Here is a 26,256-nt window from a genome sequence, read left to right as displayed (position 1 = left end):
ATACAAGGTAACTTCCTAAATATGAGACAATGTATAAGGTATACCTTACTCTCCTTTCTTATTTCATTTATATTTAGTAATGGCTTTATATCAGAAATTGAAAAAAAAAAACTAAAAGGATGATAGAAAAGGATCATCACAAGTGGCATATTTGTGGAGATGGATCTTATTGGTTTGCCAAAGGAAGAAGACTTAGATATAAATCATTCATGATATTTAGAATAATAAATTGTGAATTTGAGGCTATAAAAGGGTAAATATAAAGGGGACATTTAATTACTTATTGTGATCGTTAGGAAATAAAGATGATCTATATCATACATGAATCCTAGCCCTCCTAGTGACATTGCTTATAAGGGTAGCTTATAAAACTTGAGATTAATTTAATATTGTCTTAGAATTGATAATTGTCATTAGTAATCATATTGAGATCATAGAACTCTTCAATTCTGATTTAATTTCAAGGTCCAACCTGAGTTTTCCACATTTCTAATGAAGAGGGAGTTTGTGATAGGAGAGTAATCCTGGCACAGTGAGGAGAAGATTCCCAAAACAGGCTCTGTTTATAAGGGAGCCTCTTGGAGCCTTTTTCTACCCAAGCACAATAATTCTACCATTCATTATGGAAATGGAAAAAGGGATAAGGAAAACCCATCAAGTTACTTAATATTTAAGCCTTATTATTGGTATTATCAACTTAACAAATGATTGATGATTTCTTAATTTCTTTAGTATGGATCATGTGAAAGGGAGAGGGGAGTAATTCGATCACGTTGAAGTAGAGATTCCCAAAACGGGCTTTGCTCATGAGGGAGTATAGTATCCCTCACCTGACTCAACTATCAAACTAGCAATATGCATGAAATCTTCTCTTTGTTTCTGCTAATTCCTTGTCTATGTTATAAATATTCAGTTTTATATGTGCCCCTTGCATTCTTGTTGCTAGTATTTTGAATATACAATTAAACAACAATTCCTTGCAAAGATAGTTATTTTGAAAATATATATGATGCACCAAAGAAATACTGAATTTCACATTTATTTGATGAAATGTGAAAATACAATTGAAGGAAATATCCAATTGGACAATTGATACTGAAATTCCACCATGCAATTTTATTCAACTTGTGAAAAATTGAAATTTACAAATGCAACTAATGGCACCTGATGTTTACCGTACACGATAAAAGGATACTTATTGCATGTAGTATAGCAAGATATAACACAAAAATGATACTTTATTCATACATGCAATATGCACTTTATTGCTTACAATATTATTAAGATGATTACAATAATATGACTATTACAATTACGATTCCAAAGTCCCTTCCGGATAGTGTACATATACTTTCCCGAAGGGGTGACTCAACCGTCACGCACACTTTCGGATACAATTCTACCCGTTGGCTAAACTATAGATTTTACTGACAACATCATTGCCCCCCAAAAAGTAAAGTCCTCTCTAGACGACAATTACAAAATTATCAAGACAAATTAACAAAATGGAATACATCAACTGTGACTAACTATAACAGGATAGATCTTTTTCCTTCACATCAAATTCACATTTTTCCCATGCCTGCACCAAACTAGTCTCCAAAACATGTTGCATTTGTAGCCTCTACTAACACAATACTGTCTCCTTAACCAAGCTGACCTTGATAGCCACCCGTGCTGCCTTCTCTGTTTCCAACGCCTGGGTACATTGAGCCAAGTGTCGCTCTACTGCCTCCAACTTGATGATCAGCTCCTTCGAGCTCTCTATGCATCCATCAAAATAGCCTCACGTCCAACACCTACTTTGAGTGCCTCAAAGCGTAGCACCCCTCTAGAAAGGCTTGCTCCAATGCCCTCTCCACCTCTAGCATACAAACACTCCATGCCTACAGTAGCTCCAAGTCTCATCAACTGGTCACACTTCCCACGACTGATAACTAAACTGACTGGCGGTCTAGCGGGTAACGCCCCCAGCGGGGTCTTGGGAACACACAATTTTTGTGATTTTTTTCCTAATCTCATACTCTTTCTGCCAATCACTTATGTTTTCTTCATTACCTGTTTATGTCTTTCTCTTCGATACCATACGTTATTCATTGTGAACTGTTTTGATTTGTCGTCATTTTTTGTTTTTTTTTTTTTAAGAACCTCCTATCACCCTTCTTCTGTGTCCATTTATTCGATCTATTTTCCATGCTTGCATTTGATTTCTCCCAGACTGTACAGTGGTGTTTTATAGCTTTTCCACCCTTGCCTTTCTTACCACATGGTGCTCTCTATTCTGTCTGTAATGCTTGATCTATACGATCAACGATGCCTGTAGGGTTTCTTCTACATACAACTTTGTCCTTCAAATACTATCGTACAATGTCCTTTGCACTATTCGTACGGTTTCCACTCCTCTGCCTGTCGTACGATGGATCATCTGCGATCTCCTACTAGCCCTTTACAAGGCCATATGGTCCACTATATTCCCTTTGCACTCTGTAAGTCCGTATGTCCGTATAGCACATATGCATGTGTTTTTCATTGTCTATACAATAATACAATCTTCCTTCCTACTTGAATGTTATCCCTCCTTGAGCCGTACGGCCAAGTTCTCTCCTTCCCACGTGTTCATATGGTCAAAGTTCTACTTCTCGGTGTGTCCGTATAGCCTCCTTCCACATGTGTCATACAATTGTCGTACGATATTCCTTGATTGCAATTGTGACCGTCTCCTTTGTCGTACAGCCTCTGCTAATAACCAGCTGTCTTACTTTTATGATTTTCATACGATGTGTTTGTTTCACTCTTCACTATGGTGTGCTTCTTCTATCCGTACGATTGTCTTTCTCCTTTCATCGTTGTCATACGATGGTCATTCATAGTTGCCTCCCTTTGTCACGTGCTTTCTTAATGCTTTCTTTCTCCGTACGGTTGTACAGTCATACGGCTTCCCAAGTTGTACATTTGCTTTCCATTCGTACGGTGCACTTTTTTTCCTTCCAGCTAGTGACCGTACGGCGTGCTCTTGGTGTTTGTATTTTATACTTATCTAGCTATGTCGCTTTGCACCTAATTATAATTCCTCTTATTTGTCTATAGCCATACTATGAAAATTTGCTTAACTTTATACATTATTTACATTATTTTACATATATACATTACTAGTTTTTATTCCTTCTTATACTATCTCTGAATTGTTCGTCCGTAAGGGCACGTTATTTCTTTCATGATAGATTTTCAATTTCGATCCATTCATTGCATCAGGCACTTCCTTCCCATCAAGTGTCCATAATTTGATTGCTCCATTATTGCTAACTTCGCAGATTTTGTATGGTCCGACCTATTTCACTTTCAATTTGCCTAGTTTGATCTCGTTACACCCATTATACTTCAAAAATAACTGCCCCAGTTGAAATTTGTTCAATTTTAAATGCTTGTCATGCCATGCCTTATGCCTATTTTGTGTAACCTCCGTGGCCCATTGTGCCTGTGGTCGTCGTTCATCCAATTTATTCAAGTTATACAATCTCTCCCTCAAGCTTTCCATATCTCCCAGTTTGTTCTCGATCGCGGTCCTTTAATTTAGTACCATGAATTCCGTCGGCTGCCAATCCTTGCTGTCACTAACTATATTCTTGATTCTAGAACCTTCATTCTATACTACTCCAATTTTTATTAAGCCCTTCCTCTTTGCTTCCTATGCAGACCGTACAATGTGTTTTCTTTGCCGTCGATATCTTTCTACTCAATCTGTGGTGTTGTGCAACCTTTTCTTTCCGCACGGTCCATTCACCGTGTACCGTACAATGGAATCTTTCCTTTTTTTGGGTTCATACAATATGTTCTTCCTCTTGTACTAACCATACAGTGTGTTCTTTCCTTCAGCTTCAGCCGTAACTGCCTTTCCTTCTTTCGCTTCTCTGTAATCCTTCGGACATTCATTTTCCTGACCTTTCTTACCTTCGTCGACTCTTAATATATTACAGCTTGGAAAGAGCTCGTAGTCCTCCATCTGCCAATAGAGTAGGCCGTTCACCGAGTCCAAGTCATCATCGTTCGACCCTCTTAATCTCAATACTCCTTCATCCGGTTCCATTCTCTTCTTTCCTTCATCATCACTTTCACCTTCACCTTCGGAATTTGACGACGCTGCCTCCTCACCTACCATCTGTGTGTGCAAGTCAATTATGAATCTTTTGCCTCTGTGTTCCATGGATAGGGTATTTCGTTTCCAGTCATGTTTCACTTTTGCTTGCACCAACCTACCTCGTCCAAGGATAGCATCATACCCTTTTTCTTTTCAATAGAATGACCACAAAATCTAATAAAAATGGTTGCGTTCCAATAGTTACTAGCTATGCCATCAGGGTTCCCAACGGTTTGATTTCGTGTTGATCCACCATGAGTAACTAGAATGTAGGTGGCCACAACGTAGGTTGTCCCAACTTTTTCCATATATCCTCTGGTAACACATTCACACCTGACCCTCCGTCCACAATTGTGTCTGTAAGTACTATTCCCAGGATACCCATCTCAACTATTGTCGGATGCCTTCCCGTCATGAGTGCTAGCAGCATGGGTCTATTGCAGTTGTTCCACTACTGTCCTTTCTTGTTTCCTCTGTTGCTTTCAGAAGTGGTGTCATATTCAGAATCGTCGTCTGTAACTAAGGCATTGTAAGAAAGTCATTTAATTTTATAGGGACTTCTATTTGCATTAGCTGCCTTATCATGTTTTGTTCAGCCAGGTTCCTCTTTGAGGTGTCAGCAGTGTCTTTTACTTGTAACTTTCCCATTTCCATCTGTTTTTCCAACTTTGTTCGTGCTTGAGGCAACCTCCTCTTTTTTTCCTCTGCATCAGGGTACTTTGCGGCTAGTATCGTCTCATCACATGCTTTGATGCTTAACAAATTCACCCCCTGCTTCGGGCATTTCAAATCTTCGTGATCTCCCGGACCACACCATCTGCATAATAGTTGTGGTGTCTCCTTCATGGTACAATCTCTGGCGAAGTGCCCCCAAAGGTTGCATGCACGGCACTATATCATCGATCGTCCACTCGTGTTGTACTATATTTGACTCCGGCCTCAATTGTTATTATTGTTATTATTATTACCACCCCTTCCGTGTCGCTTATTGTTGCAATATCCTCCTAAGGTTGTGTAATATCCTGGGCCGGATTTTTCCTAGTTTCTCTATTAACAATATGTCCTGAACCCAATTTCTTGTTTCCCCCTTTTAAGTGACCCTTAGAGTATGAATTTGGTTAACAAATAACCAACAATATGGATGAAAGATAATATTCCAGAAAGATACTTGTTCAAACTCATTAAATATCACCTTCAGGAAAATACCCGCATGCAAATGAAAATACGAGCAATATAGTAAATCCAAACTTTCACCACTAAGTTTGTCTTCCGAAATGATATTAAAGATGCAAGCATAAGAAAATACATCACAAATCGAAGCATTGAACCAGCAACCTAACAAACGGTAGCATGTTTGCCTTATACAGAAACAGAATAATATCCAGTAACTTCCAACAATTCTTAAGACGTTATTGTATTATACAACAGCAACACAATAACCAACACTATAAATCCAATCTTAAACACAGATTATTACAGTCAGGTTGGAAAACTAAAGAGAAGAACCTGTAAGCACAACTGAGACACCTGAAGTGATATCTCCCCTGACAATGGGTTTTCGTCCACTGTCTGCCGGCACGAGGGGCTACGTCCTCACACTGGCTGAAAGCTAAAGCTTTCTGAAAACTCTCACAAGAGAGAACTGGAAATCTGAATAATAAATCAAGCATATCCAACAATGAGCCATTTTCTCTTTTTAAAACACTAACCAAGACTCTTCGCCTCCTTTCTAGTTACGTCTTATTCCCTGGTGGCTCTTCAACTTCTCCAAAGCATTTCGTCTTGTTCCTCCTTGTCCCTTTGTCCTTAATATAACATTAAATCGACCCTTTTTAATATTTTGAGCCCAAGTCTCAAAGTCAATTTAATATTGCATGAAATAAAATTTCAATATTTTCTAATGTTCCAAAGGGAACATTACAGGTTGCATCGTTGTTCGTGTTTGTTACGCCGGACACTTCTGTGTCAATAACACTTGTTGGTGTCCTTTTGACTTCATATTAAACGGACATTCCTTTATGGAATGTCCCGCAACTTGGCAGATATCACAGAATCATTTTTTCGAGCAGGATCCCTTTGTGTGGCCTTCCTCCTTACAGTTTGTACACCACAATTTCCCCTTCACCGAGTCAGAATTCTTTTTCAAATTTTTTAATTCCTTCATCATCTGTAGCATATCCTTTTGCAATGCTCGAACTATCTTGCCTGATTATTCATCGCTGCTGCTACTTTCAGACTATGAATCGTTTGAGTCCGACGATTTGTGCTTCTTCTTGCTTGTTTTTTGTTCACTCTCCAGATCCATCGCCCGATTATACGCATCTGTGTACAATGGTGGAGGTATAATCTTCATTTTCTTCTTCAGCGTTGGTCGTAGCCCCTCAACAAACCATCATTTTTTCAATCCATCAACCGGTTGGCTCTCCATCTTTACCACCAACTCTTTCAACTGTCTTGCATAGGCACGGACCGTTTCGTTCTTTCCCTACTTTGTGTTGTATATTTTTGCTACAATTTCATTATCATCCCTTAGTAGTTAGAACCTTACTATGAACTCCTTCCTGACGTTTGCCCATGTAGTCAAGTTTTGAGGACCTGCATCTACAAACCAATCAATTGCTACACCCCATAGGGTTGCTGGAAACTGTTGGACCCAATCATCCTCATCCGTTACACCATTTACCGTCCATATTGTTTCACACGTCTTGCAGTGTCTGATCGGATCTGTCGTACCGTCACCATTAAACTTCGACAATTTCTCCTTTGGTCCTGCCATTGCTCCTTTCTTTTGATTCTGTGGTACTTACTGTATACCCGTGTTGTTCTAAGCACTCGCATTGTTTTGAGCACCCACGGTGTTCTACACAACCTTGCTGCTTCGAACAACCGTCCTACTTCCAATAACCGCGTTACCTGGTAAGAAAAGATATTTCTCAAGCAAAGTTGTTCAATTCTCTGCCTGCATCTGTTCGTCGGGTGTATTGGGAACGAAGAGTTCACTCCACGCTCATGCTCCTTCGGCACTTCCAGCCGTGCGAGTTACTTCCCTTCCGTTCGGATTTTCTACCCTTGACGTATACAAGTTAAGGAACTCCTCCCTTGTCTCTTCCACCAAATTCAATTGCTATCGAGTCTCTTCTACCAATTCCTTAGCACTCCTCGATCTGCTAGGTGAATGCACTCCCTCCATCTATGCTCCACCCCCTAGGTGTTTGTCAGTAATTTGCTAAAGCTTCTGTCTACGTTCTGCCTACAATGCTAAAATTAAAACTTCCTATGTCGTGAGTATTTCATCCTTATCTTTGATCTTATTCCTATCCTTATTGAGCAAATTAGGCATTAATCTTCATAACACTTCCTTCGTTCCAGGTTCAACTGGCAATGGTGCAAAATGTTTACTCCACAGGGTAAAAGGATACTTATCGCATATAGTATAGCAAGATATAACACAGAAGTGATACTTTACTCATATACGCAATATGCACTTCACTGCTTACAATATTATTAAGATGATTACAATGATAATGATTATTACAATTACGATTCCAATGTCCCTTCCGGACGGTATACATATACTTTCCCGAAGGGGTGACTCAATCGTCCCGCGCCCTTTTGGATACAATTCTACCCATTGGCTACACTATAGATTTTACCAACAACATCTGATTTTTATAGCATATGAACTCTTCTCTTTCACTGATCGCTGCTCAATTCTATGGTAATGGCAGCCTTTGGAAAATGACTAAATATCAGATCGCAAGCTTATAATGTAGACCAAGACCCTCAAACTGACAATGCAGACCAGTCATAACAGTTCGCAATGCCAAGAAATATGGAACGCGGGCCTTGTGCTGTGCATTTCCAACCCTTAATAATTCGCAGTCTCCTGAATATGAATCGCAGGCACTAGAGAAATAGTGTCCCTTCTCCAAGATTGATATCTTAGCTTTGGCAATGGTTGTAGACATTAGCAATACCCAAACATGGCCTCCAAATGAAAAATGGCAATCTGAAATATGCCCAGATTGACCCTCCAATATGCAGATGCAAGCTAGTGCAGAAGACTCTAATGGATCTTCTCACAAATACAAACAATAACCTTCGACAACACAGATCTCCTTAGACACAGTTAAAACAGTAGAAGAAATTAGCAAATAGTTTTACCTCAGCAACTATTTGCAAAGCAATCCTAGAAATAAATCTCAATTTTGAGTCTACAATACTTCAGATGTAGATCCAATGGAACAAACCAGAATTCAAACCCTTATACTTCAACAAGGGCATGAAAATCAGAACTCGGTAAAAGCCACAAAGGCAACAAAAGAAAATAAATTATCCAAGCGTGCTTTTCTCAACAAATGGGCTTGTATTTATAACCTCCAGATGCCCTTTTGTTGCCAAAATGTAAGTTCACTCAAGAAGCTTCACCACACACAATTAATTAGAAGTTTTCATTAGATTCTTTCACTTGACTTGGCTTAACTAATTAATAAATGGCTCTTTCCAATGATAACTCGACTCTTAATTTAAATGAAATTATAAAGTTAAATTATAACTTTATAATAAGTCATTTGATAAATTAATAATAATTTGACCACTAAAATATAATAACTCCCAAAATACTCATCATTTAAATATGTCGTTTGGAATAGGAGTCATACCTATTATTTCTCCATGTGACCAAATGCACTTTCCAAAAATAGAAAGGGTCTATCTCAATCAACACCCAACTTACCACAAATAGTAAGTACACAAAACTAAGTCCAAAAGAAGTCCAATATGAACCAAACGAAGACCAACCTGTAGCTTATTGAATTGTGGAGAAGACAAGACCCTCCCAAGCCAAGCCACTGCCTCAGAAGACCTTCTATCCACAATAATTAGCCTACAAGGATCACAATAATAGACTAATCCTTGGAACTCCGATGTTGGCAAAAATGAGGACATTATAGGGAGCCTCAAGTAGATTGTTTCCAAACCCAAATGCAGTAATCGGATCACTCACTATAGGAACATGCCAATATAGATAACTAATCACATCAAAGAGATAAATAGTAAATATTTAACTAATTTGTTTTCCACTTTGCATTCATATGTATAATTTGTCGGAATCACCACTGTCGTTACACCAAAATCTCGAGTTGTCAATGAACGTCACGACAGCCAAAGACAAGGATCTAGGAGAGGCGGTTAAGCACATGTCACAAATCCATCGGACCATGCTAAACAGTACCTTCACCTAGAGGGGACAAAGGCACCAATCTCCCAACAATCCCCCCCTCAGCATGACCCGAGAGATTTGAACCCATAATCCAGCGCTCTGATACCACTTATTGGAATCACCATTGCCATTACACCAAAATCTTGACCTGTCAATGAACATCACAACAGCCAGAGACAAGGATCCGCATGAGGCAGTTAAGCACATGTCACAAATCCATTGGTTTATGTTGAACAGTACCTTCACCTAGAAGGGATGGAGGCACCAACTTCCCAACATAATTTGCATTCTTTTGCATGAAAATATATACATCATGTATGTTTCATGTCTTCATGTGTGAGCTTTGTATATGCTTTGTGTCTTCTTGCACAAATGTGTATACTTTGTGCCTACTTCATGTCTTCATACATCAATGTGTATACTCAATGTTTGCTTCGTGTCTTACATGCATTAATGTGTCCACCTCGTGTATGCCATGTGTCTTCATGCATCTATGTATATGCTTATCATATATTTTGTGTTTTCATACATTACTTTATACTTCCACGCGTTCAATGTGCAAATAAATATTTGTTGATTATTATCAAGACTGTGCAAACAAAGCCATTTACATTGATTGCTTGAGGACAAGCAATTTGGGAAGGGCAGACTATTATGTCCCCATTTTGAAATAAGATTTAATAATAAATATATAAAATATGAATAATAAAGATTATTAAATATACTATATATAAAATAAAAATAGCATATAAATCAATGTAATAAATGGTAATTAAATATTACCACTATTATAATACATAAAGTATTGAATATAAAAATACAGATATTATTTTAGGAAATAAGAGTTATATGAAATTATTAAACCATTGTGACATTATAATCTATTATAAAATATAAATATTAATAAATGACATAATAATAAGAATTTATTAGGATTAATAGATTAATTATAATAATATAAACATAATAATATTTATAATATAAAGAAACTAATAAAATGAAAAGACACATCCTTTCCATGAAATAGCATAAAGAGAGATATTATTACAAAAAAGATATCAAGAACATTTTGAAATGAGTAAATCTGTAAAATAAAAAAAATGATCACAAGGGATCATTACACTTTCACTATCTATCGTCAATGTTGACCCTCGATTTTGAAAACCAGCCCCTCCATTTCATATATGAAACGCCTTCGGCATAAATATGATATTTGACCCCTTTAAGTGATATTTGCTCAATAAATCAAATAGACATATGCTAAATAGGAAACTTAAGTGGTGCAACTCCATTACACGTGAAAATGAAATACATGTAATGCATCTAGAGAGTGTGATTTTGGATTGGAGATGTAAATGCATTACATATTTAAAACATGCAATCACTCCTAGAGTTCGATTTTGGTTTAGGGGTGGATTTTTGGTCAGAACACATGTAAGTGCATAACATATAAATGCAAGGAAAGAAAGCATGACATGCAATGAGCCCTTCTAACCCTGATTTGGGTCCATGGTAGGGTTTTATAACTTTTCCTTGTGCATTTTAAACTTGCATTTGATTATTCTAAACCCAATTTTGCATTTGCATCTAAAAACATCACATGTAATGGCATGTAGAGAGTGTGATTTCCTTCTAAGTGCAAATACATAACATGTGTTTGCATCTGGAGACACCGATTTTGCTTGCAATATGAATTACATGCATCCAGGTTACATGGTTGAAACATGCGTTTGCATATAGAGACCTCGATTTTTATCTTCAACTCCAAAACACCACATGCATATGCATCTAGAGAAACCAATTTGCCAAAAGGAATGCATTACAACTAAAATGCTACATGTATTTGACCTTGGCTTGCATTTTTAATACATGTGTTTGCATGTAGAGACCTTGATTTTGGATTTCAGCAAGCATGTTTCATGCAAAAAGCCTTGGAGACCGTGATTGGCCATACCAAAGGCAAAAACATTGATGTAATGGGTCTCTTTAAACCAACCCTTCAATAAAACGTTGAAGGGAAAAGCTTTTGAAGGCATTTGCATCAACTACATGCACATGTGTTTGCCCTTGGAGGCCACAATTTTCCTTGAAAATGCATTTTCAAACATTGAAATCCTTGCAAGAAGTGTGATCTGCACTTAGGTTTGCATTTGCAATTTCATCGGCAACATCTTGCACATGTATTTGCATCTTGTAAACCTGATTTGAAGCCAAGGCTTGAATCTTTCAAAGACATTGGGTCATTGCACGTAAATACACTTGGAGAACCCGAATTTGGAGAGAACAAGTTCGTCCAAACTTCTTCCAAATTTTGCTCATTGCTCTCCAAGTAAGTGTGAGGATTCGATTTTGCTTGCATTTTTTGCTTATTTTGCTAATTTGCTGCACTTTTTGGCTCTGCTATCCATTTTTTCAAATACAGCCCTAGTTTTTTGCATTAAGTTATTAAATAAGTTTGAAACCTTCATTTTGTTGCAAAGCAAAAGCTCTCCAACCTCAAAAACCAAATTGCATGCAAAGTGAAGTTTTGGAGTTTGTCAAAGTTAAAGTCAAGCAAGAGGCATGTTTTTCTTTTGTTTTCAAGTTTTTGTATATATTTTGCTGCTTATTTTGGTTTGTTTTTGGAGAAAACTTGGAGATTTTCCCCCAAGAATGCAAGAGCATTTCCATGTTTTCATCTTCCATGTTCAATCTATTTTCCAAATACATCCAAACTCCATATTCCTACATATGCAATCGCATTCTACAAGCCTGATTACATATTTACATCAAGTAAAAATGATGAATTTTTACCACATGCAGTTGCCTCTAATAAACCTGATTTTGGTGACAAATCGTACTTTCAAATACCTAAATTCTCATTTTGCACACATCCATATGCTTCCAACTTGCATTCTTGGCCATTCAAAACAAAAGCCCTATTTTGCCTACATGTAATCCATCATCTTGAACCCAATTTTGGTCATTTTTGCCCAAAATACAAGCTATGCCATTCATTTTCATCCTTCAAAGTGTTCAATAAGTATCTAATCCATACTTCAAACGTCCATCCCTTGTGGATTTGTCTTTGTAACTCAAGTCCCAAAGCTTTCGAGGATCCAATCTTATTGGAAAATATTTTCGTCTTCATGTTGTGGCGCACTCTGCAAGATATGTCAAAATTTCCTCAAATCGTAGAGACATCCCATCAAGAAGATATCCTTCGAATCCAAAGAAGCGACATTCATTTGGTCTCCACTTTCCCAATGGCTTCCCTAGAGCCTAAGTTCGTGTGGAAATGCGCTTGAGCACTTTAAAGAGAGAAGGAAATCAATTGAAAATCTTTATGGGGAAGTTGTTCCAAGTTTACATCTCAGCAACATTGAAAAGGTTCTCAAAGTGTCAAAAGTTCCAAAATGTGCAAATCTAACAAAGGAAAACTCACAACAATTGTAAAATGAGGAAAAGCTTGATTACATCAAGTTTTCAAATGACAATGGGCAACTCATCAAAGAGCATCAAAGGCTATCAAAAGATGCAACATCATGGTTATCAAGGTGAATGCAGTTGTATGAAATACAGGAACTCCCGATTAGATGTTCATCCGTGATTGCACTATCAAGTACAAGGCCTTTGCCGACAATCTACAAGATTGATCCATTGAGAATCAACAATTTCAAAAATTTCGTCAAGAGCATTTTCAGTTTTGTAGCTGCAGAAGATAGATTATGTGTAATCCGATTGCATCTAATCCAATGAGTCTTCTTTCCTAATTTGACTAAGTCAAAGTGGTTGAGTTGCTCCCACCGTTTTTCCTTTTTCTCACTCTGTTTTCCTATATAAGGACTACCCCCTCATTGTAAAAATCATCTCTTATTTTATGCAAGAGAACTCTGCCAAACTTGTGCAAGCATAATTTTGACTGTGTAGAATTTGGAAGCAAAGTGAATACAAAGAAGCAATTGGATTCAAAGCTTTGACTTGAAGCAATTGTAATAGAGAAAATTAGAAGCTTTGACTATAATTTGTGTCTATTGCCTTTGATTCATGTTACTATTTGTTAGTGAACAAATTGTCTTTTCCTACTAAAACAACAATTCAATCTATGCCCAAGGCTCAGAAAATCCAATAAAGTTCATAACAGTTGGGTAAACGTTATGTTATTTGTTTCCCTCTGAATTTTACAGGTACAGCTCCCTTTATAAAGATTTGTCAATAAGTTCAAAAGATCCAAACTAACTGAGTGCACACTTTTCCCAAAAAGTGCATAAGGAACGCTCATGTACTCTTAGGTACTGAGGTAAGAATTTACATGTTCAAAGATTCAATGGATGAAAAGCTCATAGTCTTTCCACAAATAAGCAAAATTTAACTAGGAAATTGAACTGTACAATAATTTAGACTAATTTTGGAAAAAGATAAATGAAAACAAACAACAAAGAAATAACAGTAGATGTCACACAGAACTAATCACCACAGTTCACAAAGTAACTATGCTTTAAACACCAAGTTTTATAGCACGGCAAAATATGATAGATATAAATTCAAAAAACTTCTTTAGCACCAAGTCATTTAAGAAAGCATTTCCAAATATGTGACTATCTGTTTATCACTACTTCCAGATAATTAACTTAAAATAGTACTAACTTTATCGAAGTATATTTTGGCTACTAAAAATCCAACCCCTGACTAGCTAAATGCTCCAGCATTTATAGTCCATTACAAACCCGAAAAGGCCTCCATTAAAGCCCAACCTTTCAGTTAGAAACAGTTGCGAGAACAAGAAACAATTTTTAAAACAGCTTGGAAAACAAAACAGAAAATAACTGCTCTTAACTAAACACCATTGCCAGTATTCCCTCCGTCCGCCGTAGTTTGCTTCACCAGTTTCCAGCTCCTAAAGGTGTTTGTGAACTCCTGCATTGCATGGGAGTGAGGATTCTTTAGGCTGAGTAACTTTGACCTGGAAGCATCCTTCAGCCATTTTAGCTCTTTAATCCTTCGGCTTTGTCTCAGCATGAGATTCTTGTTTAGATATAACATCGATTCAATGTTTGCCAGGGTAGTGAAGTCTCCAGGGGTAGGCGTGTCGTTTTCTTTGATTTTTGTCACAACATCATTGAAGTTCTTGATCAAGACCTCGGAATCCATGTTACCATCTTCGAATTGCAAGATTCTGGTAGGGTTGACAACCTGCATGTCCTTTAGGAGTTCTTTGTGCATTCCCGCGATTTCAATTTCCACTGATTGCATTTCTTCAATGGCTCCTTTGTAAATTGACTCCTTCCATCCCATATTGCTCTTAAGAATGAAAAGCATGCATGATTCCACAGTTTTCATGGGGTTTTCATTTAGAAACTCCAATACCCCGTATTTCTCAACTTCATGAACCTGGAACACAATGGCTTGGCAATGATTTTGGTCAGCTTCCCATACTAGCACAAGGGTTTGAATTTCACCCAACAACACTTCTCCTTCACTGAATGCGGTGATAAAATCTAAAATGAATTTACTGCCTTCTCTTACAATGGATGCCACCCATTCCTGTGTTGCGTTTGAGAGCAGTTTACCCCTTTGCATCTGTTAAATCAACTGCTAGTTGTTTGAGGAATTAGGGTCAAAAGCCTGTGGGGTCTAGACTAAGGGAAGGGCACCTAAATTCATTAGCGAATCTATATAAGTCACCATGGTGATTACCAGTGCCTTCAACTCTTTCTTCTCCTTGCTGTCCCTTTCTGATTGAGTTAGCATATGGTCTGCAAAGAATTTAAATAAATGGTTACCAGTCTCTGTGGTAATGGCCCCTAATTCTACAGTGGTGACCTTAAAGCCTTTGGCATCAATTTCTTTGGATTCATCTTTCTATTTTTATGTGGCCACTTCTGTTGTTTACCTTTCCGGTCATGGGATCTTTGACCAAGCATGCATCACTCTTCATCTTTTTACTTTTAGAACCACGAGCCGCATACTTAGTGACAATATCTTTAACCAGTGTAGACACAGGAAGCAGGGTTCGCTTCTTATTGACTGAATTAGACAGCCATGATGAAATAGGACTAGCAGTCATCCCTTGACTTCCCCTGGGAGGAGTCATGAACTTAGGCTGATCCAACCTAGGAGCTTCTACTAATTGCACATCACCATCCCGAGTATCTGAGAAGCTAAGTTCGTCTCCCAGACCTTGTCCTTAAGCCAACATTTTCTCTTTTTGAATCTCCTGCTGCATAAGTGCCTTGGATTTAGTCTTTGACCTAGTTCTAGGGGTCGTGCTTTATTTAGGGGACAGTGTTCTTTTCTGCTTATTGGGAGTCAAAGTACCACTTGCAACATGAGACGAAATTGGTATGTCAAAGGTCAATGTTTCAAAGAAAGAAACCTTCTTTGGAGATTTTCCAGTTTGTTTTTCATTGACAGCTTTCATGTTCCTTCTCCTCAACCAATTATCTGTGTGAGTAAGAATAGATCTGGTCCTCAAATTTATATCATCTTCTTCCCCTTGAATCCTATCTACATCCAATTGTTTTAGCTCACTTGCTTCTTCCCATCCCGGTTCGACAACATCCGAACCATCCTCAACTACTCCTTCCAACTGAAACTTCAACTTGAGAGAATTAATTTGCAGGAGTGTTAATCTTGAATGATCCTTCATCACTTCTTCTTCATCATTACAATCTTGCCATAAATCTTCTAAATGCAGAACCGTGGGTGATTGACCTTTCAAACCAAGTACTTTAGCCACAAAACCTTGCTGTCGAAATTCCTCCTTCCTTGGTAGGATCCAAAATTGAAACTAAGCAAATTACTTCCAACGACTGAGGCATTAATCATGTTATTGCAGGTTAGGTGACCAAGTTTAACGGGGAAAACAGACTCCCTAGATTCCTAAGGTAGATTGTCTTTAATCATCAAAAACAATTGTCTACAAGTCTCAGCTATGATAAAACAATCAAGGGCATACCAAGGCAGTTTTACTGGTTCTTCAAATCCTCCTATTCTTTAATATGTGAATTTAGGAAGTTGAATAAAATGGCTCCCATAAGTTTGAATTACCCTTTGGGCCTCCGGGGATACCCTCGGCATTGGTGCCTTTTGAGGTTCAAGTGCACACTTTCTATCAACACATCATGTGTTTTCCTAAAATCTTCCAACACTCTCCCTTTGGAGCAAAGGACAATACTGGTAGACAGTTACGTCTTCACTCCAAGCTTCATGAGGGAGAGAAGTAATAGTGTTGACACAAGCAATGCAATAGGTCAGATAGGAAGACATGTAGAAATCTTCTCTAGACACCTTAGCATGTTTTAGCTGATTTCTCATTGAGTTGGCTATCAATTTTGCCCAATCCAACAAATGTTCTCGTTTTAGAATGATTTCTACATAACGGTACATCCAATCTTCAAAGAGAAAAGCATTCGAAGAACCCTTAACCCAATGCAATAAGACCATGAAGTCGTGAGCATGAGGTCGTGAACATGATCCTTGGTGATTATTTTGGGAAGTCTTGAACTACCTTTATAATTTGTTTCTATCCACTTCCTAGCCAACATGTTACGGTATTTTCTGGGCTTTCCTAATACTCAACTAAAGACTAGGTAGGACTAAAAGTAGCAAAAGTACACTCAGGCAAATGCAAGACTGATAAAATAGTCTCCCTAGAGATGGATAACACTAGTTCTCTGTCTTTGTTCAAAATGCTCTTAGTCCTCACATCATAGTGGTCAAAGCCGCAGCTTCAATCAAACCACTTGTTAAAATCTCTAGACAACCATTAACTTCGTTGGCTTGTTCAAGAAAATTTCCTTGCAACTTCTCAACCTTGACACCCTCCAAATTAGTATCAGAAATGATAGGCCTCCTACACTCCAAACTAGAAATGTTCCTGAAGAAATGTAGAACAAACTTCATTTTAAGAAAAGGAAATAAAAGCCCAACACTACTTTGTTTTTTGAAACACACAAAAAGGGAAGAGCAAGGGATTTCTTGTATTCTCACCTGTAACCGGCTGAGAGAGAACCAGACCTCTTTTCTTCACTTATCGTTGCTCCTTCAATTCGCCCTCTCACATGATAAAACAAATGAAATAGGAAACTCATACTTTAAAAGGAAAGGAAACATACTGGCAAAAGTAAAGCCTCATTATGAGGTATTCATGGCGATTTCATTGCGACTTGATTTGCATACTCGAAACTGTGATAAGACACCTTCATTAAATGATCATCCTTCGCAGGTGTCCTTGCAATAATTACAAATTTTTGACAAATAATCCAACCCGCGGAGGAAAGATTTGCCTTTTTGAATCATGATGACAACCGATCTCATGTCTTTGACAAAAATTAAATCCGACACGATCCCCAATCATTACTCCTGACATCTCAATTAGTTTCTCGGGAACTGGGCATCCTAGGAGAATCATTAATGCTTGCTCAAAAATCTTCAGCAATTGAACTACTTTGAACCAAGGTTCGAAAAGGTTCAATGAGGTTCAAACAAACATCTTCATTACACTCAGTGGGTCCTACCTGCAAAAAATAATTAGTATCAAAACCTTTGGTTGAACTACTTTGAACTACTTCGAACCGAAGTTCAAAGAGGTTCAAAGAGGTTCAAGACACGAGAGTTGCGACGGACATCACAAGATTAATCTCTATATGCAACGATTAGTGATATTCATAAGATATGAGACCGAGAAAGGCTTGTTCAATGTATGACTTCGGGCTTCAAAGGAAACCGAAGAAAGTTTAAAATATGGCAACTCAAATTAAGGCTAACACTATTGTATGGCAAGTGAGTAAAAGAAACAATTGGAATAGAAGCTTTGATTGGGAGCAATTGTGATAATATAAGACTAGAAGATTTGATTGTAGGTTATATTATTGTCTAATATTCATACACTTTGTTAGGTTTAAGTTTCTGTAATGTCCCCTTTTTAGCATTCATAGCATGATGTTATCGTTAGCCTATTTTCCCACGGTCCCGTAGGCTAACCAGGACATTAAAGGTACTTAGAGGCCATTTGGCCTAGATAGTTTCAGTTGCAGGTCTTTCTGAGGGGTTTTGAGGCAACTTTGGGCATACTTACTATTTATAGTAAGTCATCTTGGATATGGTCGGACATCCAGTGGCAGCGGTATGTCGATGGTAATTGTTTAAAATCGGCAAGAAAACTTGTTTATCATTGATAAGATTTGTTATGCATTGATAAAGCTATTTTATAAAGTTAAATTTAAATATTTACCTTTATTAATGCATAGACTATAGTTTGTGGGAAATATTTAAATTAAAAGAGTCCCCTTTATTTTATAACACATTGGAGACATAAGTTACATAAAGGGGAGTGATGTTTTATCCCACATTGAGAAAACGAAGGATGGAGCCCTTGTGAAAACACTATAAAAGAAATGGAAGAGCTTATTTTTAGCATGGTTGGAAATATCAAAGAAATTGGAGAATTTTCTGGAGGTTATGTCTCAATAGTTTGAAGGACGAAATCCCTTCAAGCTGAAAATCTTGACGCCATTGGAAAATATGGTCTTGAGATTCAACAGGGTAGCAATCGAAAAAGCAAGCGGAAAAAGCAGAATCGAAAAAGCAAGCGGAAAAAGCGGAACCGAAAAAGCAGGCAAAAAAAGCGGGATTGAAAAAGCAAGCGGGAAAAGCGGAATCAAAAAAGCAAGCGGAAAAAGCGGAACTGTAAAAGCAAGCCGAAAAAGCAGTTCAAAAAAGTAAAGCAGAAGTGGCAGCATTGAAGGAAAATTATTACAGCAATCTACAACCAGGTTCCTTTGTTAGTATTGTATTTTTTAGGGTATTGTAAGTTTCAGCTGTAAGTGTGCATTATACCAGCATTGTCATTTTGTAATCCATGTAAATGCCAAAGGCTTGGCCATATTTCATGAGCATTGTATTAGAAATTTGATTGCAATCAAAAAGATAATAGTTGCTAGTGTCATTTAAGCAATTCAATCTCATTATTTATCAGCTAGATAGTTTGCATACCAACTGTTTGCAAAAATGCCAGTTGGCTGTAGGTGTTCTTTTCTCATGCTTAGATCATAATATATGCACTGAATATTGTCAAAATTAGGAGCACACTCATGTTAGGTCATTGTGTAGTCCATTTTGAGTCTTCTAGCACAAGTTTCTCATTGATGCAAATTGAAAAAAAGTCATTTAAAGCGAGCTGAAATACTATATCAGTCATATGTCTCTTGCATGTGAATTGTTTGACAAAATTCTTTGAGCCTTCAATCAGCATCTTTGAGAGCAAATTTGAGGAGGGTTACTACAGTGGTATCAGAGCTTGCTTGCAAAGTGTTTGACGAAATGTCAAACAACTGAAGTATAGAGATTTTTGGTGTTTGAAGAAATTATAACCTATTGGGGTTATTACAGTTTCATTCATGTCTTTGAATTGAAATTACTTATAGGATTATAGCATAGAAATCATCTGCTTCACGAAGTCTTTGCACCCCAATAGTAGTGATTTACTTTTATAGAGTAGAACTCGACTTATGTCCAAGCCAGGACACTTTCAATCATCCTTTTAGTTAGTGTTGGTTTATTGGTATCACTGTTTCCAATTTCTACATAGAAGTGTTGTTGAGAGGTTCTGCTTGACCATTACCCACTCCGTCAATAAGTGGATTCTTTCTTGAAACAAGAGGAAAGAATATAAGTAACACCCTTGAAAGTACCTCTAACTTCTTGCTTGCCTTGAATTTATCCAAGGAATAGTGAGAAGGAGGAGCCCTCCATTCAAGGTAGGAGAGACTTTAGTTCACATGTTGTGGCTGGTCATCCTATTTTGCAACTGAATTTGCACAAACTGTCGGTTGTAAAATATCCACCCAACAAGTGGGATCCCCTATCTTGTGACCACTTGTTCATAAATAAACCAAGTTGTATGGTGAATAGTGTTGTCCAGTAAGGCCCATGCCTTCGCCCACTTTATTGCATAATCTATAGCCACTACTATGTATTGACACCTTTGTATCTTTTACATTTAGTGGACCAATAAAGTTCATCCTATCGTTCTGATGACGCCTATGATTGATATGGCCAATTTGATATGAAATCTCTTTTCAAGGGTTTAACTACTTGTTGGCGTGTACCATGTCCAACTACTCATTCTCTAGCATCATTATCAAGTGCCAAACCCCAGTATCCCATCTAAAGTACCTTCCATCTTGTGGCATTGGTCCCCCATATCAAAAAACTGCTAGTCCTTTAAGCACTTCTTTAAGTACAAGCCCCAACTCTTCCCGCATGACAGATCTTCATAGTGCACAATCTGCTCCCAAGACATGCAAGGTCATCATCATTGTTTTAAGTGCAAAGTCAACACTATTGATCCCAAATGACAGATACCTAATGAGCAAGAAAACTAACATTCGGGTAGACAGACTTAACCAAAAATATCAATTTTACAAAGCAGTCAAAATTTATTACTCATGTATTTCTCATTGGGATCTCAACTCTCTGTCCAATGATGGACAAAGAACCATCATAATTTGAAAAAGTGGGTTTAGCCTTTCTAAAATACATTTGCTGGTACTGCCATCTTTTGTATTCTAAAACTTTACGAATTTTCTGATCTCAAATGATAAAGACAAAAAATTTGTGGCATTCATCTGCTGCTATTTTTGAAATGGTGCTATTACACTATTCAATTTGCGCCTCCAAGCATATACTCAATGTAATAAATTGTGAAATGCTACAGCCTAACTGCAAGGTTTCCTCTATGTTTGCTACTGATTTCATGTTTAAACTTATATAAAAAACCATATAGTAGAAAATGCTTAGAGCATGTGTGATAAACTGCTTGAGGAGAATAATAAAGATGACTATCAAGAATTTGTTAGTAAATCACATACTGAAGATGAACTCGTTCACGAGTCTTTGCATCCATATCTGCATGATAATGCTCCGCTGATATGCCACGCTGTCTCAATTCCTTAGAAATCTGTAATTACAGTTCTATGTAAATCAAAATTACACAATTATGAAAATTATAGATGAGTTTGAAAATGACAAAACATGACTTCATGAAACAAAAGAATGTGGTGGAAACAATATCAGTGAGGGAAGATATTGTTCATTTCCTCAGCAATCATCAAAGTGGAACTATAGGACTTCCAAAATTTACTATTGGGAATGATGTGGCTAACAATAAACTATTAATTTTCATTTCATTTTCAAGCTCAAGCAATATAAAATACTGTCTTATAAGTCATCGATACAGCATATTTATCAAGTACTTGGAAATCAGTAGGATAGTAAATACATCATTACTCGGAAGAAGTAAAAAAAGAGGTTGGGGGGTGGGGAAGATGACGTACCTTCATTCCTCTAAAAATAGATTCTAATCTCTTAGCTACTAGTGAAAACAAATACTGTCCCAGATATCAAATTTCAGGTGATTAAAGGAAATCCAAAAAGGTTTGTTTAAATAGGTGGCATGCAATTAAAACCACTTCATTTAAGATTAAAATAAAAAAACTCATCTTATGTGATTGCAGATAGATTTGGAAATAATTTGCCATTCTACATAGTTAACCCATGGAAGTTCAGCAATATATTCCAGATTTAAAGAGACAATGTCGATCATGTGCTCCAAAAACAATGTGGGATGTGCTGCATCAAAAGTTTTCCAACAACCACATAATTAGCAGCGCCATCTATGATAAATTAGATCACATATTGTGGTTCTACCTCAACAACCAGCTCATCAAATAGAATGAAAACTGTTTGTATTGATTTGACCCTATCTAACGCATCCACACATTTTTTTTCAAAACACAAATCTCTAATGCAGCAAGAAAATAAATGGTGGGCATGTCATGGGAGGGATACACCACAATTGAAAGTGCTTGCCTCTCGCCTTCTTGCACAAGTTGCTAGTTCCTCTATTGTAGAGAGGAATTAGTCTACGTATATCCACTCCCTCGGGAGTAATAGACTTGCCTATAAAAGAGCAGAGAAGCAAGTGGCCATGCATAGTGCTCTTTGACTACAAGATCATTAGACTCCAAATTATTAATTGACTCCATCTTTACAGTGGGACGTTAATCCTAAAAATGTGGCTGAGGTTGGTGAGGAGACACCACCAAGATTGGTTGGGGTTCCGTTGGATGAAGATGCAGTGTACCATGACAGTGGCAATCACTTGGATAACTCAAATTTTTATGCAATGTTGGTAGATGCAGCATTATGTTTTGTTTTTCTGCATTTTAAGTTTTATATTTAGCATGAAACTATAGGCCAGCACTTTAAGGTTTGGGAATTTTGTATGTTATTTTTTAATATCACATGCATATTGACAATGAATTCCAAATTATGAATGCATATTGTGTATTGAGTCGGATGACTTTTAGAATATTGTATGTTAAGGTTCTATTATGTTTAAATGGCATGCTTTATCCATATTTTCCTATGATTATAATATATATATATATATATATATGCAAATTTCCATGTATATTTATATTTCCCCCATATTTACAGAGCTGTCCCGTTCGCCATCACCTTGCTGTCCCCCAAAACTTGGCAAAGTAATTGGCCATCCTGCAAACTCATTTCCCTGTCCCCATCCAAAAAACTTGGGGTAATCTTCTCAAAATATTATCTTGGACGTATTAAAATACTATTTGTAAGTTAGATTTTACTTTATTTTATCATGTTACCTATCTCTGAATTATTAATGGTTTTTACCTTGTCAACTATAGAACTATATTATTTAACATTTTTTTATCAACGCACACCATTAAACTCCACCTGGTGCAGCCTCTATAATTATACCTCTCTATGTAATAAAATATAAATAATCCCAAGAAGCTTAAGACTATTTATAATTTAACTAATTAATTATTCCCTAGGACTTTGTAATGTCCCCAATTTTGTCGGCATCAGAGTTTCAAAGATTAGCCTATTATTGTGATCCTCGTAGGCTAATTATTGTGCATAGAGGGTTTTTTGTGGCAGTGGCTTGGCTTGGGAGGGTCTTATCTTCTCATCTCAGTAAGCTACAAGTTGGTCTTCGTTTGGTTCATATCGGACTTCATTTGAGCTTATTTTTGTGTGCTTACTATTTGTGGTAAGTTAGTGTTGATCGAGATGGAAACTTTCTATTTTTGGAAAGTGCATTTAGTCACATGGAGAAATAACAGGTATGACTCCTATTTTAGACAGCATATTTAAATGATAAATATATTGGGAGTTATTATATTTTTAGTGGCCAAATTATTATTAATTATTAAATGGCTTATTATAAAGTTATAATTAATTTTATAATTTCATTTGAGTTGAGAGTTGAGTTATCATTGGAAAGTGTCATCTATTAATTAGTTAAGCCAAGTCAAGTGAGAGAATGTAATGGAAGCTTCTAATTAATGTTGTGTGGTGAAGCTTCTTGAGTGAAGTTACATTTTGGCAACAAAAGGGAATCTGGAGGTTATAAATACAAGCTCATTTCATTGGGAAAAAACATGCTTGGATAATTTATTTGCTTTTGTTGCCATTGTGGCTTTTTTCTGAGTTTTCTGAATTGTGTGCCCTTGCTTAGGTAAAAGTGTTTGTAGCTGTGAGGTATTTAAATCACTGCTGAGGTATAGTGTATTACAAGGTAATTGGTAAATACTTGCTTATTAATAACAGAGACCGAAAGGTCAATTTATACAAAAGGAAGAGACGATGTTTCCTTAGGAAACGATCGTAAAGAATAGAAACATTCTATTCCAGAGAAAGCAAAAAACGAAAGCAAACTAAAGCTAAAGATATTTACAAGATAACCATTAACTAATAATAGACGTCTTATCTATTATTGTAATACCTTCCCTTAATGGTTAATCTATCTAACACACCAAGCTGTCCTCTGAATTTGACAAACTTATCAAGACCAAGAGGCTTGGTGAGAATGTCTACAGTCTGATCTGAGGTAGGAACATACTGCAGATCTATAGTCCCGTCTTCAACCAGCTGTCGTATGTAATGACAATGAACATCCACATGCTTGGTTCGTTCATGGAAGACTGGATTCCGTGCTAACTTGATAACGCCTTCGTTATCAACAAACAGAGTAGTCGGTCCTGCTGGTGACATCTGCATATCCCCAAGCATCCGACGAAGCCAGACAGCTTCACATCCTGCCTTAACAGTCCCTCTATATTCAGCCTCTGTAGAAGAGAGAGAAACTGCCTGCTGCTTCTTGCTAGTCCATGTGACTGCACCGGATCCCAAACTGAACACATATCCAGATGTTGACTTTTTATCATCAACAGAGCCTACCCAATCTAAATCTGTGAACACACTGAGTTTAGGATTAGAACTCCGAGAATACAGAAGTCCATAATCAAAAGTGCCCTTCACATAACGAAGCACACGCTTTGCTGCCATGCAATGATCAGCCTTAGGAGCTGTCATAAAGCGTGAAATATAGCTGACTGCGAAGCTGATATCAGGCCTAGTAGCAGATAGGTAGATGAGGCTGCCTACTAGTTGCCTATACGTAGTATCATCAACGGAAGGAGAATCAGACTTGGCTGATTACTTGAGACCTTTCTCCATAGGTGTAGATGCAGGTTTGCAATCCTGCATTCGGAATTTGTCTAACAAGGCTCTGGCATATTTGGACTGAGAGATGAATATACCAGAGGACTGTTGCCAAACTTCAACACCTAAGCAATAATGCATGAGCCCAAGGTCAGTCATATCAAAAGACTGGCATAAGTGTTGTTTGATTCCTTGAATCAAAGATGCCGAACTGCCAGTGATGATCAGATCATCCACATAGATAACCAGAAGGATGATGTCACTGTCAGTAGTCTTGATGTACAGATTTGAGTCTGAAGAACTCCTCTTGAAGCCTTGATCATTGAGGTACGTATCAATCTTGATGTACCATGCCCGAGGGGCCTGCTTCAAACCATAGAGAGCTTTTACCAATCTGAGAACCTGATGGTCTTTACCAGCAACCTTGAAACCAGGAGGCTACATCATGTAGACCTCTTCATGGAGATCACCATTCAGGAAAGCACTCTTTACGTCCATCTGATGGACCTTCCAGCCAAACTGTGCTGCCATGGCTAGGACTAATCTGATGGTGCTCATCTTTGCAGTAGGAGCAAAGGTCTCCTCATAATCAATGCCCTGACGCTGAGAAAAGCCCTTTGCCACTAAACGAGCTTTGTACTTATCCAAAGTACCATCTGATTTGTATTTGATTTTGTAGACCCATTTGCAGCTAATGGGTTTCTTCCCTAGGGGAAGATCAGAAAGGACCCAAGTGTTGTTCTTCAGCAGGCTCTGGTGTTCAGATTGCATGGCCTGTTCCCACTCTGGAACTCCTTTAGCCTCGGAATATGTTTGAGGTTTAAACACACTGTGAATGTTGGCCATAAGAGCAAAGTTAACAGAATCTATAGTTTTGCTCTTTTTCCGAGTAGTTCTCCCATCAATGAGCTCATCATCATGAAGATCAGCAAGTGTCTTAGCCCACCACTTAGGCCGGAGAGGAGAATGACCAACAGTAGTACTAGGAGATGCTTGATCAGCAGGATCCTGATCAGAAGAATCTGGATCAAACTCAGGTGAAGCATCTTCAAAACGAGGTGATCCTGCAGGAGAAGCCGGAGGTGGCTGTACAGGTATCACTAGCAGGACTGGAGCTGTAGGAGCTACTGGAGCCCTCCCATCAGGTGGACCTAATGGAAGCCGAACTCCCAAATCATGAACCTGCATAGGCTGGTTTGCTGGATCAGGAACGGGAGAAACAGGCATGAATGGTCCTCGCTGCTCATCAAAGACTACATCGCGGCTATATATGAGACGAGATGTCTCAACATCAATAAGGCGGTAGGCTTTGTGAAGACTGCTATATCCAGCAAGCATCAGTTTCTGACTCTTGGCATCCAACTTGGTGCGTGAA

General features: G+C 37.7%; 1 protein-coding gene across 1 annotated transcript in view; it reads right to left on the bottom strand.

Annotated features, from left to right (window-relative positions):
* RECQL2 (RECQ helicase L2) overlaps nt 1-26,256 on the bottom strand; it is a 308,097-nt gene that overhangs the window by 255,667 nt on the left and 26,174 nt on the right. Inside the window, exon 8 of the mRNA XM_089815375.1 lies at nt 21,209-21,297. Within this exon, the coding sequence (XP_089671501.1) occupies nt 21,209-21,297 (89 nt within the window). The remainder of the gene's footprint in view (nt 1-21,208; nt 21,298-26,256) is intronic.

The sequence above is a fragment of the Cupressus sempervirens genome, chromosome 2 (genome assembly GCF_028749045.1).
Source record: "Cupressus sempervirens isolate cs-2001-9-10 chromosome 2, ASM2874904v1, whole genome shotgun sequence".
In the NCBI taxonomy this organism is placed as follows: Eukaryota; Viridiplantae; Streptophyta; class Pinopsida; order Cupressales; family Cupressaceae; genus Cupressus; species Cupressus sempervirens.
Note: the sequence above shows the minus strand (reverse complement) of the source record. Positions and strands in the feature narration are given on the sequence as shown.